Consider the following 17,855-nt stretch of genomic DNA (forward strand, 5'->3'; position numbering starts at 1 on the left):
TAGCAGAGCAGCTTTTCTTCCGGTTCGAGAAACATGCACAGTTGGCCTTGGAAAGTGCACTTTTTGTGGATTGTCTTCCTCAGTGCATCCTTTTGGTCGCACCAGCATCGAACGCACTTCTTCTCCGCATCAAATTTTCTGCCTGCCACTCACTTGTCGTGTTCGAGAGCAAACTGTACTGTTTTCAACTGAAAGCCAGCTGCATACCTATCAGAGTGATTGCCTATTATGCTAAAATTCCAATGCTTGGCAGCAGTTCATAAAAGGAAATTGAAATCAAACAGCACGCAAAAGCTACAACACTCGTGCAGTTGACGGCCACAAAAAGCTGGAGCTGGTGATACTGATGCCGATATAGATAGCGGGAGTTCAGAGATTTCAGAGATAAAGAAAAAGTAGATGATGGCGCTGACTTGTGACCTCATGTGCAGTCCGTGGGCAGCATCTGGAAGCTGCTTTGTGTGCACATTTCGAGGCTATAACCGCATTGGTTGTGGAAACGTTGGTGTATCCTTTACAGGCATCTTTCTTTCTTTACATATTTCCTTCTGGAAAACAGGGTGCAGCCCGTACATGGTCATGGCCCTTACACACATTTATATGGTATTGCAATGCTCTAGTGGTAAAAATTTTCTCGCAGTTTCCATGAAGATACGATTTCTTGGGTTCATTTGAGAGCACACAATAGGCATGTGCAAACATACGTAAAGTACTTCCTAATTTTCATCAGACGCGGCATGACTAGAGTTTGATCGCTGAAGCGTGCTCTATAATATTATGGCCGGGACTGTGCATACACTTGTTATGAACGCAAAGTTTTTGTGTGTTGCCGTTTTGCTTTGAAAGATCCTACAAGTGCAGTAGTCGTGCAAATAAACTCAGAAATCCGAGGGAGCAGTGGGTCTAATTAATCGCTAGCCATTTTAACCCTGAGTTTTGGTTTCGGTTGGCACCATTGTGCGGTGCCTGCATGACATCACATTCAGGCCACTGGAGCATCGACGATCATGAATGTCTAAAATTCTGTTTGCCATTTTTCTCACTGCACATCTCCAGCCATGCTCTTGCTGAAAGACATGTGCATTAGAAAAAGAAAAAACAATTTTTACGAGAAGGATTCACACAGCATGCTAAGCCTGTTCCGCGCCCCATGTGCACACTTTGAAGATGCCATTCACAGCACAGCTCATTGTCTTCAACCTAACGTGGCATGTGTCCGTTACGGGTGCTTGATTAAACAAGAATTTCACGTTCTGTGGGGCACAGATTGAAGCATATTTTTCCAGGTATACTGCCCAGGAACCGAGAAATGCAAAAATCGAAATGCACACTTCTTTTTTAGCAAAAAGAAATTTTCTTTTTCTCAGGTAGCACAGTAGGAAATTTTTGTCCTAAGTAAAAGTTGATTTTATGGCTTTTTCTGTCTGTATTGATGTTTGTTCAGTAGAAGAGGATAAATTTATTGCTCAGAAAACTGCGTTTAATGAATCACAAGTTCTTTCCTGCCACTCAATTCAAACTTGTGATGTCAGTATCGAAACTCTGTGATCACTATCTGGAAAAGAATGATGGTGGTGTAGCGTAGCCTCTGAGCTTCGTGCATAAAAAACTGTCTTAATGTCACCAAAGTTCGCATTTTCTTACCTTTTCTTGCTTAAAAATTTAAGTTTTTGTTTTCAGTGAAATTGGCCTCTTTGCTATGAGAATGCGATTTCTTTTGATATGGACTAACCTTAATTCATTCTCAGCGTTCTGTCAGGTTTGATCATGCACATCAGTTTAGGTTGGAATATCACACAACAGATGAGCTCGTGGACGAATTTGTGGCGTCACATCAAGTCAGGGAGCTGTCCGCGGGATGAAAGCGTTCACAGAACAGATGAAAACAGCAGATCCCAAAGCGAAAAAGTTTCTTCCTTTTTTCATCCGCGTCATTCACACGCAGACAAGTTATTGGCCTGAATCTGCGACGTCAAGCCGCATGATGCGTGGTTCGTCCTCGAGATCTGCGATTCAGTCTGTTGTGTGAATCCACCTTAAACAGCCTATTGTGCTGTGTTTCCCAGTCAGTGATTGGACACCTATCGAAGGTGTTATTTGTGCTTATATGAAAGTATTGTGCTTACCTCTGCCTCTTCTGCAGACTTTTCTGCCGACTTTTAGGATCTTTTCTGCTGTCTGCTTTTCTTTGCATATCATTGGATTTACTTGAGCTTTATTGCCTTCTCTTGGCCTTATTTGGATGTCATTAGGTTATGTGGAAAAATAGATTTTATTTCTTGCCCTAATAATTTGCATGGCTATTTGGTTTTAATAGTTTTATAGGGTTTAACGTCCCAAAGCAACTCACGTTATAAGGAATGCTCTAGGGGAGGCTCCTGTTAATTGTGACCACCTGGGTATCTTTGACGTAGACTTACATCACACTGTGATGAGAAGAGACAATCACTCATCTCTTGTGTGAGTGCCCTGCCTTTGTGGCTGAAAGACATAAGCTGCACTGTGCTCTGGACCGCCTGGATCCTCGCCCTTTCACAGAGGCCAAGATCCTCGGTCCGTGGCTACAACAGTCAACTGCCATCAAGGCTTACAAGGCACTCTTTCGCTTTTTGAGAGCGACTGCCTTGATTGACAGACTGTGATTATTTCCCGTTACTTCTCTCTTTCCTCTTTAATTCCCCTCATTCCCTTCCCCTGTGCAGGGTAGCCAACCGGAATCCTTTCTGGTTAACATCCCTGCCTTTCCCTCTCTCTCTCTCTACATCACACTGTATGTGGGCCTCTAACATTTCTCCTTCATCGAAATGTGACCACCGTGACCGGGATCGAATCTGTTCGCATTCCTATTTGAGTGCTTTGGTGAGGTTACAGATTAATACATAGTTCACTAATTTGCCTCACTGCTCTTTCTTCTTTTTGCATTCCTTGGTTTGTGGTGAAACAGTGTTGTCGGCACCTTGCCCACTTTTGCCCAGGGGTCGGAAGCTGAATGGCAACCTTGAGAATGCCATTCAGGAGGCCATGATGGAGCTGGACCGGAAAAGTGGCACCGTGCTTCCCTGACCACCGCATCTGCGGCTGCTACTGCTGCTGTGTCACTGTGGTCGTCATCCTTCACATGCACGCACATTACACATGCTGTTTTCATTCCCCACCCGTCATCAATGCCAGTATCTTCTGTTCCTTTTCTCTCTCTGTTTTTTTTTTTTTTTTTTTTGTTCAGATCCTTAACTGCAAGCCATGTGTTGTTTCCCCGCCGGACTATGCCCTACCACTACATTTGTTTTCTTCTCCAGAGTGTTCCGTAATGTCTTGGATGAGGAAACACAGGGCACTGAGCTCAGCTGGTGCAGTTTTTGTAGCAGCTGGGACTTCCGCTGGAGATTGAAGTTTTTCTTTGCTTCTGGTGCAGTTGCACAACAATACTTAAGATGCAGGCAAGCCTTCACTTATTGTGGTTGGAAGATTAATTCAATGTAACCCCCACTGTTCAGACAACATCAGAGATAGTTATGTGTCCAGCAGACATGCTTGGGTGTTTTTGTGGGTAGCCATTCTTCACCTTGGTTCAAAAACAAATGAAAAATGGTGGGTTCCAAGAGAAGGCAAGTGTAGTAGTGGGCGCCAGAAAGTTAGGTAGGTGGATGAGATTAAGAAGGTTGCGGGGGTATGGTGGCCGCAACTGGCAAAGGACAGGGTTAATGGGAGAGACATGGGAGAGGCCTTTGCCCTGCAGTGGGCGTAGTCAGGCTGATGATGATTAAAAAATGGTGACAATGCTTGCTTCAGAAAAGTGCGGAGGGCCATTGTGGTATAGTGCTCGTTTTAGTTAATCGTAAGTAAAGAACCTTCTTTTTTTTTTTTCTCTTAGAACATTGTGTAACAGTAAACTACTGACATATTGGTACCCTGTGTAATCACATAGTTGGTGCATAGTTTAAATATTGGTTTAACTTGTTTTAGGATGCCAAAATCAGTGCATAAGACACAATGCGTGAGGTTTGGCGAGGTGTTGCAGCGCATATTTTAAAATAGTATGCAAAATTTATAAATGATATAATATTCTAAATAATTCTTGCAAAATCATTGTATATTGTAAAAGCTATACAGTTTGTAGTTCCAGCTGTGTCGGGACTAGCACATACCCCACTTCGATGCCTGTCCCCAGCAGGATGCATGAGGCTTCATGTGTAAAAAGGAATCGTTAATTCACTAGCAATTAAGTTCTATGAACGAAAATTTGAACTGCATGCCGTTTACTCGGCCAGTTTGCACTGGCAGTCAGTTTTTTTGGCAGAGCGGGAGGTAGTGCAGGTGCTAACTGCCGGTAAATTCAGGAGCATGCGTCGCACCAGAAGGCAAAACTGTAGGACTGTTGGACGTTCTGAGTTGGCTGGGCCGTCGGACAATTGTAGAAGGAGCTCCATTTCATCGCCTTTGATCTCCATTCGCCTCCAACTGCTGGTCTTGTAATTGCATCGTTACGCATCTGGTCCTTTCAGCTGCACGCACACCACAGTGCCATCCCATGGGAAACTGTTGAGCTGTCGACATACATCCTCACTTGGCTAGCCAAGAGGGGGGCAGTTTACTTTTATTTGGAGTAAACATCTTTTTTTTTTTTTTCCGGTGAGGCTGCGAATTATGCGCGGCAATATACAGTATTGGCGAGGAGTGTTCAGCAATCGTGGTCATCTTACTATAATCTTTGGATGAGCATCGTGCTAAAGAAATTAGTGCAAGACCTGGGTAGCACAGAAGAGTTTTTACCTCTTTTTCACCTAACCTCACGCAAAGCACTGGCTGTTTTGTTTTCATACTTTAATCCTTTTACCAGTGTCCAGCTTAAGTCTTTTGGATTTATCACTCTTGCAAGGCGAGTGTCTTAGACACTGCATATTTTAATATATACTGGTTGATTCCTTGCAAGAAGTGAATGCACAGGTTGCGTAAGTGTGGTTCCGCACTATCACCAAGACATTATTGAACGCTCTGTGCGTGCTGTTCTCCCTTTCCGACCCCCTCTTTCCTTTCCTTTGGTGTATAGAGAACAGGCTGAGCTTTGCTACACTTGTGTACAGTAGTGACTTGAAGAGAGAACGAGAGATGACGAAAATAGGGAAGGAGAAAAGAAAATTATGAAGAATGGAGATCTTTTTATACAGATGCTATATATATATATAAATAAATAAATATATAAATATTATAAATATTATATATATATTATATATGACAGCGTTGCTGTTGACGTTTGCCGTTTGTCGTTTGTTCGATTGTTTTCCTTTTCAGGATTTTTTTTCTTGCAGGATGCCTGCTTCCTGTTTGCATCCCTCCTCCCCTTTACATTTCCTGCCTGTTGAGGACATTTAGTCCTAGATGTTGTTTTATTTTTTACAGTTTTCTTTCTACAGTGAGATTGAATGTGTTTAGAAAGGTGGTCAGAATGATGCTCATCAATGGACTTTGTTTTGCTTTTGGTTTAGCTCCTTGTCAAGTTGTAAATTGAGGAAAGTGTGCTCTCTTTTTCTTTATTGTTAATGTACTCGGATGAAGGGAGTGACGTAAAGAGGCAGCCAGAAGTGGTTGGATTTTAATTTGGTTTTAGAGCCCTCCGCACATTTTACTCGGAGAAACTTAGACAAATGCAGGCAGTAACTTTATCAGATGAGATACATACCTGGCTTCTAAATTATCCCGCAATTACATTTCCAGGGAAACAAGGCACTTCACAGTGCCAGTGCTAATGGCTCTGAGCCATGCAAGTTTCTGTGCTCAAGCATACAGAGCAAGTTGCACGGAGTAGATAAGATTGTACCTGGCTCTATGTTTGATTTGTGATTGCTTTGTGTGTGATGAAGTGCAGTTCAGTGGCCTGTCTGTAAGCAGCCTGTGACCGATACTCCTGTCAGGTGGGCAAATTTAATGTCCCTGTGAGCGAGCCTCGCGCGAGGCTAGCATTATCCACGCATAATTCCGGTACAGTTCCTCAGCTTCCGGTTAAGCAGCGCCACCTAGCGGCAAATGGGGAGAAATTTTATGAGAGCTGATAAGAACGCAACTGAAAGTGCTCATACTCATCAGTTCTGTGGTGCAGTTGATTAGTGCAGCATTTTTAAATGCGAAAAACAGTAGTTAGAATCCTCTCGCTCGGAATAATTTTATAGCGACGCTTTTAGGCACCCATTCCCGGGTTGAGCGGCGTGCTTCGCCATTGTTGACGTAACCGAGTGTGGAGTGCAGTGTAGGGTGAAAGGCAGCGATAGCAAAGAGAGCACGAGGAGGAGGGTAGGGTGTTAGCGTGAAGAAAGACTCCACGACAGCGGCCCGCTAAGAAATGATGCCAGGGTAGCACGTGCTGTTGTTCAGTCGTCCGAAGAGAGGCTTAGCTGCAGCGGACCGCTTTGTGTGCTCTCCAGGCCGAAACCCACTGCTGACTCTGTTCAGCACTGCGTTTTTTGTCTGCGGTTGCCTATGGTTCAAATACAGCAGCAGCTGTACTCAAAAATCGCATTGCCGAAAAGTGTAATTGCCGGTAAATTTCTTTCTTTCTTTTTATACTAAGAATTAACAGCACGCAGACCATTTACCACCGTCCCTGGATGTTGCCGCTTAGGTAGCATTTTGAAATGTATTGAGCCAAAATTACTGTTTAAAAAGTTGTCAGATAAGTGGGGAGGCAAAACCGGAAGTTAGGGTACTGTATTGCTGAGAGATCAGAATTGTGTCACTGACAAGCAGTCTCACAGAGATGTTTAATGACTCTCACATTAAAATGTGCTTTTTGAGAAGTGTAATTCATAGACCTGCGTTGCTCGCTTGATTTAAGTTTATTTCCTTCAGCCTAGAAGCACAGTTTCGACAGGGGTGGCTGAAGAGTAAGACCAAATGCTAGCGAATAGGAGGATGTTATTTTTTTAGAGAAGTATCATATGCAGCATTGCTGGATAGCATGCCTAAATATCATAGTTGGCGAGCTTTGCATGGGTACTGCTCACCTACATTTTGCCTTCTTGGCTTTCAATACGATTTCAGTTTCTGTTGATGAACATTTAAAGGTGTAGTGTAGTCACTGCTGGTGTGCAGACAGAAAAAGTATTTGCACACTTGCTTATAGGTGCACACGGACAACTTCATCCAATTTATGATTGTGGCAAAATTCAGTTGTTAATGCGAAAGCATTACTAGGCTATCTCGGCGGCAATCTGTCATCAAAAGTGTGTCCGCAGCAATTGTGGGAAACTATAGAGAGATATCCTCTAAACTTGGTTATAATCAAAGGAGGATGATGTGAGGATGCGGCGCAAAAATTTTGGTGCTGATTGGGTTATTGATTAATTAGAACCAAAAAAACCGACCAAAAGTGGTCTTGGTCGGGCCAGGAGTGGCGCGAAATTTGAATCGCTGGACGTGCAGTACCATGTGATGCACCACGTGATTGGCCCACTGGACCAGAAAAGTGGGCGGAGCCAACGCGTGGCGCAAAGTTTGAACGAAGCGCAGTGGAATTGGACGAATTGTACGAATTTCTTTGGTCAGATGATTACGCAATCGATGAGAGATTGATACGTGATAGATAAGTGATCGATGAGTGACCGATAAGTGATTGATAAGTGATCAATAAGTAACTGATATAGAAGCGATTGATAAATGATGATACGTAATTGATAAGTGACTGATAAGTAAATTTTAAGTGACCGATGAGTAATTGATAAGTAAATGATAAGTGATCAATTAGTAATTGATAAGTGATCGATAAGTAAATGATAAGTAATTGATGAGTAACTGATAAGTGATCAATATGTGTTCGATAAGCCAATTAAATAGACAATCGTGTGTGTGATATAGAAAGAAGCATTTATTAAAAAGAGAGGCAACTAGGAGCGAAGAGAGGTGACGAGTGCCGAGAAGGCATCAATGCTTTTGCATAACCCCAATGCTATTTACGCAGTGCCCTCTAACGTTTTTGGTTTTTTATAGCTATGTTCACATCTGTCCAGCAGTAAAAACGCATTGATTACCTGGAAAAATGGATTTAAAAATTGTAAGCTTTTTTTTTACATGTGATGAAAACTCTTGTCATCAAGACTAAAGTGCAGTCCAGCCTCAGAAATCCATAATGAAGAATTGTCTAAACACCATTGCAGTTTGCTTGTGAAAGCAGCTGGCCATGGCTTTACCTGTATTTTGCTTTCTGGCCTTAAAATCACCTGTTTGGCCTTAAAATCCCCAATCATTTTGAGTTGCCGCAGTTGAGTTCACCAGTGAAAAATTTTTTTATAGCCGCCCATCATTTTGAACAAAGTAACGCATGCTAATAAAACCTAGAATCTGATGTCAACTGTACTGCTTGCTTGTGGTGAACTGGACTGTTTTAATGTTGTGCTGAAGGTTTTCAATTAGTCAGATAGATCTAAAGGCCATTGTTAATTATGAAAAGAAATCGTATTTTTAACTTTATTGAAAATCTTAATTGCCTATTGCTTTTCTGTCAACATCATCAGCTTCAAATTTTTGACAGCACAGTAAAAGTGATTTTTAACGAATCACAATGCATCCTCAGAAGTTACATATTTGCCCACCTGGTATAGGAGTACTGTTACACGGTTACAGTGTGTATAATATAGGAACGTGAATGTAGAACGATTCTCGTAGCTAAAAGGAGTCATTGGTGGATTGAAAGGTCTTGCTGATTGTTCCCTGTAATCAGGATTTAACATCGGGGTGTGTTGCTGCTTTATTTCCGGACACTTTTTTTTTCCTTTGGGAGAGGTTAACTATTCCAGCATCACAGTGTAAACACCTAACAAGTGGTACCAGGCACAGATATCATCATGAGCGATAAACAAGTGCAAGTGGGTGTTGTCAGGTTGTGGTACTTAAGAAAGACTGAGCTGTTTGTCATTTTGTCTCTGTATTGGTTGGGGCAAAACCAGTAAGCTATTGTGTCGCGGGTGATCTTCCAGTATACCGGTGCACCTTTGTCTAGTTCCAAGCGAGTGATTTCTAGCGAGACTTACAATGGAGGAAATTCGCCACATATGCTGAGTTAGTGTACGGCCCAAGTACAATGGCGCTTGCTGTGATGCTCATTAGCAAGGTTTGCGGTGGTTCCTTTGGTGCCAGACTGCTGTTGATATGCCACTCTTTCATGTAATGGGAATGCAGGCAGAAGGGGATGCTCTTCCCTATTACTGTGAATGCAGTCGTGCTGCAATATGGCGCAGGGGTAGATGTGGAAGCGATGGAGAAAACGTAGCAGCTTTTGGTAACGCTTCAAGATGTCTGTACATGCTTTGGGAGTATTATATCGAAAGGCCTGATGGTAAAAGCTAGCACAACCAAAGAGATGACAAGTGCAGGGTGATGATTGCCTGTTTGGCCACCAGGGGCCACCGGTGTTGACCTGCTGTTGACTGCTCGAAGCATTAGTTACACTTTCAAGGCCATACAAGAGGGTAGAGTTTCCTTTTCTGCATGCTCTTGCTGACTGCTGAGTTCTCCTACGCTGACTGGCCTTTACGGGCACAAGTGCAAGAAACAGGTGTGTTTCTTCCAGGTGTAGTGCGGGATACCGGAAAATTTTGAATCTCAGGCTGGTGAGCTTTTCGCTTCATTCAGCTACGATGGAAAGCTTTTATAACATTTGTTGCTTTGGTTTGAGCACGTGTGCCATGCTTAAGTTTCCTACTTTTCTGCGATTCTGTTTTTTTTTTTTTCTGGAATTGTCTGTTAGCAGCCACGTTACCATTTTTTAGGGTGGCATTGTTGCGAGCATCAATACGTGCGACAGAATATGAGGATTTGGCTAATCATGTGAACTCCCTTCAAAGTGAGTATCTGTTAAAGAATTTCTGAAAAATGCTTAGGGCTCCACTATACACTTGAGCAAGCTAGTTCATTGAGTATGGCAGCTTTGGCAGCAGCATGTTCGTGTCCTTTATAGCGAGAGTCACAATGCTGGCACTTTTCGAATGCAATATTGTAGTAGCGACAAAACGTTTTAGTTTGGAGTGATGCCATCTTGTTGCAGTAGCAGACCCCTCAGGTACAAAAGTGAGCTGTGAGCAGGCGTCAATTTTTTGCTGGCTGCATCCTGCTAGTGGGCACAGTTACTTCAGCAGGTATGGGATTGTTCACCCCGGCATCTTCAGAGAGGTCCGGTTTTACGAGAGCTGCGCTGCTTATACTGACACGAACACAGTTAGCGAAGATAGACTGTAATGGTTAAGCACAAGAACTCAGAAATAAAGTAAAGAATTGCTTGGGTTCTCGTAAAAATGATGTTCCAGCTAGCCCAACCCCAAGCACTTCTTAACATTATTTTGAGTTGTGGTGCTCGGTCATCACGCTGCTGCCTGTTATTATTTTATTGTGCCACCGCAGTGGCTCAGTGGTTTATGGCGCTCGGCCTCTGACCCGAGAGATGCGGGTTCGATCCCGGCCGCGGCGGCCGAATTTCGATGAAGGCGAAATTCTAGAGGCTCGTGTACTGTGCGATGTCAGTGCACGTTAAAGAACCCCAGGTGGTCGAAATTTCTGGAGCCCTTCCTACGGCGTCCCTCTTAGCCTGAGGTTCCTTGGGACATTAAACCCCCACAAACCAAACCTGTTTTCAGTTCTTGCGCTTATCCGTTCCCGTCTGTCTTTGCTAACTGCATTCGTGTAAATCCAAGCAGCGTAGCTCTCGTAAAAATAGTTCCAACTAGCCTAATGCCAAGCACTCTAGAGAGGTCATTCAGTCTCTGTGGGGGCATTGTGTTAAACAAGTGCCATTCTTCAAACGAAGAGGATACAAAGCACTACCTGATGCTGAATTGCAGCTACCACCTTCGATTTAAATTAAATTACATTTAAAGTGCATGAGGCATGTTTCAAAGCTGCACTTATATCTGGTTTAGTGGTGTTAAAATTTCCACAAATTTTTGTGATTTCTTTGTTCTGAATTTATGGAATTTTAAATTTTTCATCGCAGATAATTAGGTGTCCTAGCCATGTTATTGATGTGTTTATTCTATGTCTGAAGTACTATGGTAAAAAAAGAAATTCAGCGCTTTTACCATCATGACCTACTGTTTTCTTTTTTCTCTCCAGATGTTCCAGAAATTTCATTAAACGTTGTTATTAGATTTTTGTGTTTTAATTGCTTTACTGCAACGTGCAAGTTTAATGCCTGCTGTTAATTTATCTCTTTAGGTCATTGGCAGCTCTTATTCGTATAGTGACGTGAATAAAATGAGCTGGGGACCTCATTTAATCTGTTACAGAACCTCTCGCTTATTGCCTCAGACCAATATTCTCAAGTTTCAATAAGGAGCGATTCATTTGACAAGACAAGCTCACATTGCATTTGTTGGAGATATAGGTACTACTCTCTTTGTAACCAAGGTTCCGGTGAGTTGTTGTAGGTGCTGCAGGAGTCAGAAATGCGAGAAGTCACTGTTGTCTCTTTCTGTTCCCTTTGCATTATCAGCATTGTTTTGAGTGCCATGAATTGCTTTGTGTAAACAAGCCTAGACAGTATCATATTTAGGTGATCTCTGCTTGTTAGCAATCGGACAGCCTTTTATGCTGCTTTCTTTGACGACCCTCAGATTTCATGACCGGGAATGACTGTTGTTTGCAGAGTTCTGGGAAAGCACATCATTGGGACAATGCCTGAACAGTCCTGCGTTTTACATTTTGTTGATTTTTTTTAAATCTGGAGTTAGGCTGTCCTTAACCCAATTGTTGAGATCTTTGGCATGCGATGTTGTGTGTGTGTAGCCTTTTTTTCTTTCTGTGCAACTCCTACATTGAGACTGCGACAGAACTGCACAAAAGGGCTTCCTAGCTCTGCACAGGCCCCTGTGTGTGCAACTTTTGCACACACGATGTGTTTTTAAAAAAGTGTTGCGCTTACAACCTTTTTTTTTTTCTCTTTCTTTCTGTCGGGCAGGAATGTTGGAAGTGAGATGCTATTTTGTTTTACGCAGTACAACAATAAAAAGAGACTGAAAGTATTGGTGGACTGAAAGAATGGTTTTTGTTTGATGACAGTGAATTTTTATGGCGCAAGGCCATCTGTGGCCAAAGAATGCCATGGCACAAGGTGTTTTAGCATAGAGTTTCTTACTATTACCTAGAGGGAAAGCTGGCGACCCTTCTATGGGAGTTTGCATGGAGACCCCTCGAGAGCACTTCAGCCACCATGGGCGCTCAAAGCATCATGGGGCGATGAGCTACCGAATGCAGAACTACAACTTTTGGACAAAAAATAATAGAAACATAAAGCTGTTCGATAACTACAAATGTCCTAACATTCAATATCTTGTCTAATGATTGCAACAAATGAGCAGAAAAGCATTTAAGTGCAAAGTTTGCCCAAAATAAGAGATGACTAGCTTTCCTATTGGCCAAGTGATGAACACTAAAAAACTAATATTTCATAATTAACAGGCGCGTTTTTAAAAACAAGTATGTTTTAAAAAAAATGTTGTTGCTTAGATACTTTAAGAGGTTTTTTAATGGCATTTCGGAAGAGGAAAACCTTTTATTGGGGTCGTGTGTCGTTGCGTTTTCACTACTATGAGTTTTGCACACTGCGTTCGCGCCAACGTCGTCTGCGCACACGCGAACAGCGTTTTTGGAATGAAACATCTTAGTAATGACACTCCGTGTTCCCGAAAAACTACGACTGTGCCGCAACAAGTAGCTCACCGCCCCATGATGCTTTGGGCGTCCATGGTGGCTGAAGTGCAGCGCCGCCAGCTTTCCCTCTAGGTAATAGTAAGAAACTCTATGTGTTTTAGTTTGCTCAAGGTGGGGTCAAAGACCCATCTCCCAAGCATGTCAGCCTGATTCAGTCGAGCACCAGGCACAAAGTACTGCGGCAACTCCCTTGAATCGTAGCAAGTGTACGTGTTATATTTAGAGCTGTTGATTTGTAGTAGTTGATCAGCAGCCTGCCTCTGTGTTGGCTGGCCAAGGCGTTTTCATCAGTGGTGGCCTACTGATTTTCTCATATTTTTGCCATCCAGATGAGTGAACTTTCTCTCTATTTCCTGCTTGCCTGAAGAGACCTTAGCTGTTAGTCGCTTGCAGGAAGGTACAGCACAGAGTGGTGTCTCTACTAACTGTATCAGAAGGGAGATTTGCAGGCAACATCTGCTGTAATGTGCGTAAATACATTGCACTTTGCCATGTACTATCAGCAACGATACAAACCCGAATAAGACACAAAGGTACCAAGTTTAGTTCCTGGAGAGAAAATTCAAATGAGGTTAATAAACACTTCTTAGGGACAGTGTCTTTGTTCCTTTGATGTGAAATTGCCTTCTGCTAGTATTGAGGTTCCCCCGTCTAAGAGCTTCTTATTTTTCTCTTTGTGGTTCAATTTCCTTATTCGCGTGTCATTTGTTGCTGATGGTACATAAGTAGGCAGTGTCTCAGCTAGTGTGATTCGGGGTTAAAAAAAAAAAAAAAAAGTGCAGGTTGCAGTAGTGAAACTGAAACAACATTTTCAGTGCCCTGAAGCAAGCAGGAGATCTCTTTAATAGGCACTGATCTAACTAGGTTGTAATTATTCAGCATTCAAACCACTAGTGTGCATAAACTTTTATTTAGTAAGCTGTTGCGTCAAAAACTACAATTGGCTCAGTTGTTGTCGTAGCTTTACTGTAGAAGTTATGCATTCTGAACAGAGCGCGGGAGACTCAAACTAGCAACAGAGAACTTGTAATCTATCTGTACACGCCAGCTTCAGTTTATCGTCAGTGTGCCTAAAGACGCCAAGGTGTGCTCTCACATCAATGTGATGAAAGCCAAATAACACAGCCATTTTTCCAGAAGACACAGGGGCTTCTACTCCGGTCGTGGTGTGTTTGCTTGGGAATGTTTGCAATGAATGGTAACTTCTTTCAGAAGAAATGTTGTTGCAGCTTAGTGCCAATCCACAGAACTGTGTATTACACATACCAATACAACTATGCTGCAAATGCAGTCAGAAAAGACCAATTTGGAACATCTCAAAGAAACAAATGGAGCAAGTCAGATTTCGTCAGGTTTCAGCTGTTCCTGGAAGTTCCAATGGGCATTCTTTGTCTGCAAATTTGTGAGCCTGAAGAGAATTAACGCAACCCATTTTGGCCATCACTGCTCTGGCACACACAGCTCGCACCAAACTCTTTCAAGCAGTTTCTTTCAACAGTAGAATAATTTCATTCTACTCTGGTTCTTGATGAAAAGGCGATCCAATGACTGAATGTTTTTCAAAGTGGAGTAAATGTCACCCACATGATAAAAGAAAGAAAAAACTTTATTTCAGAGAAGCAAATGTCACACACTTTCATCAGACCCGCACTACAGTTGCCAAGGACAAAAATTAAAAATTCACTCAGTACAAAAATAGATTAATTGCATAGATTCTTCAAAAAAGAAAATGGAATCACTTGATCACTGACCAGTTGATTAGCCGTTTATGAGAGCAGAGCAATTAGACCTGAAAGTTTTAGCGGTGTAATGATTTGCTAGTATGCGGCCACTAGGATATGCTGAGAGAGCTTAAGGTGGTCTATTGCAAACTATCACACTTCATCAGAGAATGCAGCACATTTAAAGTTATAAAGATCACACTTCATCAAAGACTGCAGCATATTTAAAGTTTTAAAGATGCACTGTGCATGGTCTAACAACAGAAGGAGCAAGTTTTGCTGAAGGGTGGCCAATGATGCCCAATTGGTCTACTCTCTCTGACGGCCAATGACTTCAGTTTGCTACTACTTGAATATATACTAGGATGAAATATGGCACCTTTGGCACCACACTTATGTGTATGTACAGCATGCAAAGATGAGATTTTCAAGGTTAAATACACAGTCATGAAAGGCAAAAAAAAAAAAAAATCTCGTGTAAGTCGAAGCCTGTTTAACTTGCTTCGGCAGTGTGGTTGCTTCGGCAGCCAAACAACATTCTTAAAAAAAAAATGCTCTACAAGAGCAGGCAAGTTAAAACTCCATGTGTCATTCTCAGCAACCTCAGGTTGCAGGTGAATCTGCGATCCGTACTTCGGTACAAAGGCAAGGCACAGGACATTCTGTACCAGGAATCGTTAAAGTAGTGCATAAAATAGATCCACACTACAACATCCCACTTGCAACAAAATCAATAAATCCGAGACCAGACATTTCCTAGCTGTCATAGATAAAAAAAATTTAAAAGCAAGAAAAATTGACGAATTAATTCTTAACCTAAGATGACATCAATGTCCTCATTTTTCACCATGCAGTCGCAAAACTGTTGAAATTTAGAATGGTTCCATGCTCACGTTTCCATTTAACAGCTAAATTTTATATATATAGATCATCAATAAACAAATTTTTCTGTTGCACTTTGTTTCATTCAATGACAGTTTCCACAGCTGCTGCAGTACCTAAATATACTTGCAGGCCTTAAGGTCTGCAAGACGTGGTAAAAATTATTTTATATCAAGAGTCTTATGTATAGCTAAGGCAACTGGTACTTAAGTCTAAAATGCATTTTATGGTGGGTTTCTGCGGTACTGACCTCTGCAAGAGATACTAATTTTAATATATGTCTTTTACTTTTTTCTGTTTATTCATGTAGAGTCTTTATGCGAGAAGTACATGTAGAGGTGTAACTAACCTTATGTCAGAGGAAAAAAAAGAAACCAAATTACAATTTTCTCGAAGCTCGGAAGGCACCAAGTGCATGCAGTGTTTTCAGTGGCCCTAACGGCAAGAAGCTCATGAACACTGCATGAATGGCGATAGTACACACTGCTCACTTGCAGCAACACTGCCTCCTTTAAAAATGAGATTCAGCTTGGCTACTAGGGAAGGCAACTAATAATGTGTCACTTTTTCCATTGTAAAATGTACTTGTGCAATCACTCCGCAAAATTTTTGTCTTCTTGCAGCCAGATATCATTTCTGTAATGGCGTCTTTGTTCTTTAACATGGGAACCAAGAGCACATTTATTTCATATTTACATCGAAAGTTTTAAGCAAAATATCATGCACACATACTCGGCAAAATTCTCAATGACAAGGAAATATACTATACACATGGCTGTTTTCAACAGACCAAAAAAAATGCACAATGAACAACTGAAACTCGTAGCAGTGACTTATGACTGCTGATATAGTTACAGAAAGTAAACCGCATGGGGGCGCTATATGTTGTCTTATTGAATAGAACCTGTGGTTTTGATTACAGAAGTGCTCATCCACAAACAAGCTGCTGTTTACAGCTGGGTGCAAAAATAAAACTTGCTTGTGGGACTGCAATTATTTTCATCAGATCAAAGAGGAAACAAGACAGGTCTTTGTGAACAAAGCTTTTTTTTCTGGACACACCATGCCCTATCCTGATGCAATGCTGCACTCTGTTTGAAAAAAATAAACTTCTGCATTTTATCAGCAGTTGTCTGTAGAAATACTGCACCATCAGAAGAGAGATACAATAAATGATGTAATCAGTCAACTACGTCAACTTACATCTTTTGCATTTAGACAAAGAAAAAGAGGGCTGTAGTTTCATGGAGAAAAAAAAAATAATGCTTTACTTATCACAGCCGTTCCAGGAATTATACAAAAAAAAACACTGCAATCATCATCTTCAAGTGAAGGCATGGCAAAGAGGCAAAAAAATAAACCCTCATATCTGAGGCAAGCAAAGCATTATCTCATTCAGCCTTTGTTTGCTAAGTATATGATAGTGTGCACAATAAATTTCTGTTAAGGCATTCAAAGGCATTCAGAATCAACTGCAACAGATAATATCTGCATGTTCCTGAATCACACTCATCTCTTAGCTTTTGGAGGGGCTCTGTGCTTTGTGATTAATGTAGGACAAAGAACATATTCGTGTGCCCCCAAGACATGAAAGCTGATAGCAGCTGGCACAAAGGTGGGCTTCTGCATGAGGTGTCGAAAGAGCGGGGAAACAAAACAAATATTTTTATGCCTATGGTATAGATAATTATTTTTGAAGCTTCAGTTCTGCCCTGTGCTGGCATATTGACGAGTTCAGTGGTCGCGGCTCATATGAGAATGGGAGCACTAGCATATGTCATTCTCAGCTGTTTGAATTTGAGTCATATTTGTCTCTGCTTTGGTTCTAAAACATTGATCTAGTTATCTGCACACGTTCATGCGTAACATGAGATTGAGCAAATACCATTGCATGTTGTTGTGAATCATATGTTTAAGAAACTGCAACAGTCCTTTACAAATGACTGCACCCGAGCTACAGTCAACGTCTGCTTTGGCCAGCTACATAGAAGCATTATGTCATCGTTACATTGTTAAGTAGGGCTTCATGAGCAATGTGGAAATTCAACTACCAGCAAGTTCTTACTACACTACTTGCTAGACCAGCGTAACGTCATCTGATCATCTATATCTTAACGTAGCCTCAGTACTGCAATCAAATTAAGCAAACTTAAAGGTTAACAGCATTTGTACACAAAAATGCCCAATAATGCAGCTTTTCCTTCTAATGCTCCACTCAATGGCCTTGCATAAATTTGCTAAGATACTAAGCATTCTTGTTCGCAACCTGGCTCATATTATAGTAGAGAAATTAAACACTTAAAAGTCATTGTTGCTCATTGCTTCTTGTTCAAAACGAAGAGGCAAACAGTCAAGAGCATGACCAAGAAGCAAGTGAATGAAATTCGCAGGTGTGAAGCAGCAGCCTGGTATGACTTGTCGCAAGCCGGCGGACAGATGACGTTCACAGTTTCTGGAAGTAAGAAACAACAAAAGGTGGTGAGACCACTATGCGCTGCAGAGCAACCAGGGAATATACTACTACTGCCGCATTCTAGTCTTTGTTTGTACAGTCAGACAATATTA

The 17,855-nt window shown here is 41.7% G+C and overlaps 2 protein-coding genes across 2 annotated transcripts in view; one reads left to right on the forward strand and one right to left on the reverse strand.

Annotated features, from left to right (window-relative positions):
* LOC149340139 (uncharacterized) overlaps positions 1 to 11,999 on the forward strand; it is a 51,674-nt gene extending 39,675 nt beyond the window's left edge. Inside the window, exon 9 of the mRNA XM_089548893.1 lies at positions 2,976 to 11,999. Within this exon, the coding sequence (XP_089405019.1) occupies positions 2,976 to 3,063 (88 nt within the window). The 3' untranslated portion in view covers positions 3,064 to 11,999. The remainder of the gene's footprint in view (positions 1 to 2,975) is intronic.
* Positions 12,000 to 14,275: 2,276 nt separating this feature from the next.
* Positions 14,276 to 17,855, reverse strand: part of Lac (septate junction protein lachesin) — a 30,315-nt gene continuing 26,735 nt past the window's right edge. The window contains exon 6 of the mRNA XM_089548896.1: positions 14,276 to 17,742. Coding sequence (XP_089405022.1) covers positions 17,606 to 17,742 — 137 coding nt within the window. The 3' untranslated portion in view covers positions 14,276 to 17,605. The remainder of the gene's footprint in view (positions 17,743 to 17,855) is intronic.

The sequence above is a fragment of the Amblyomma mixtum genome, chromosome 6, assembly GCF_055824585.1.
Source record: "Amblyomma mixtum isolate Tamu chromosome 6, ASM5582458v1, whole genome shotgun sequence".
Classification (NCBI taxonomy): Eukaryota; Metazoa; Arthropoda; class Arachnida; order Ixodida; family Ixodidae; genus Amblyomma; species Amblyomma mixtum.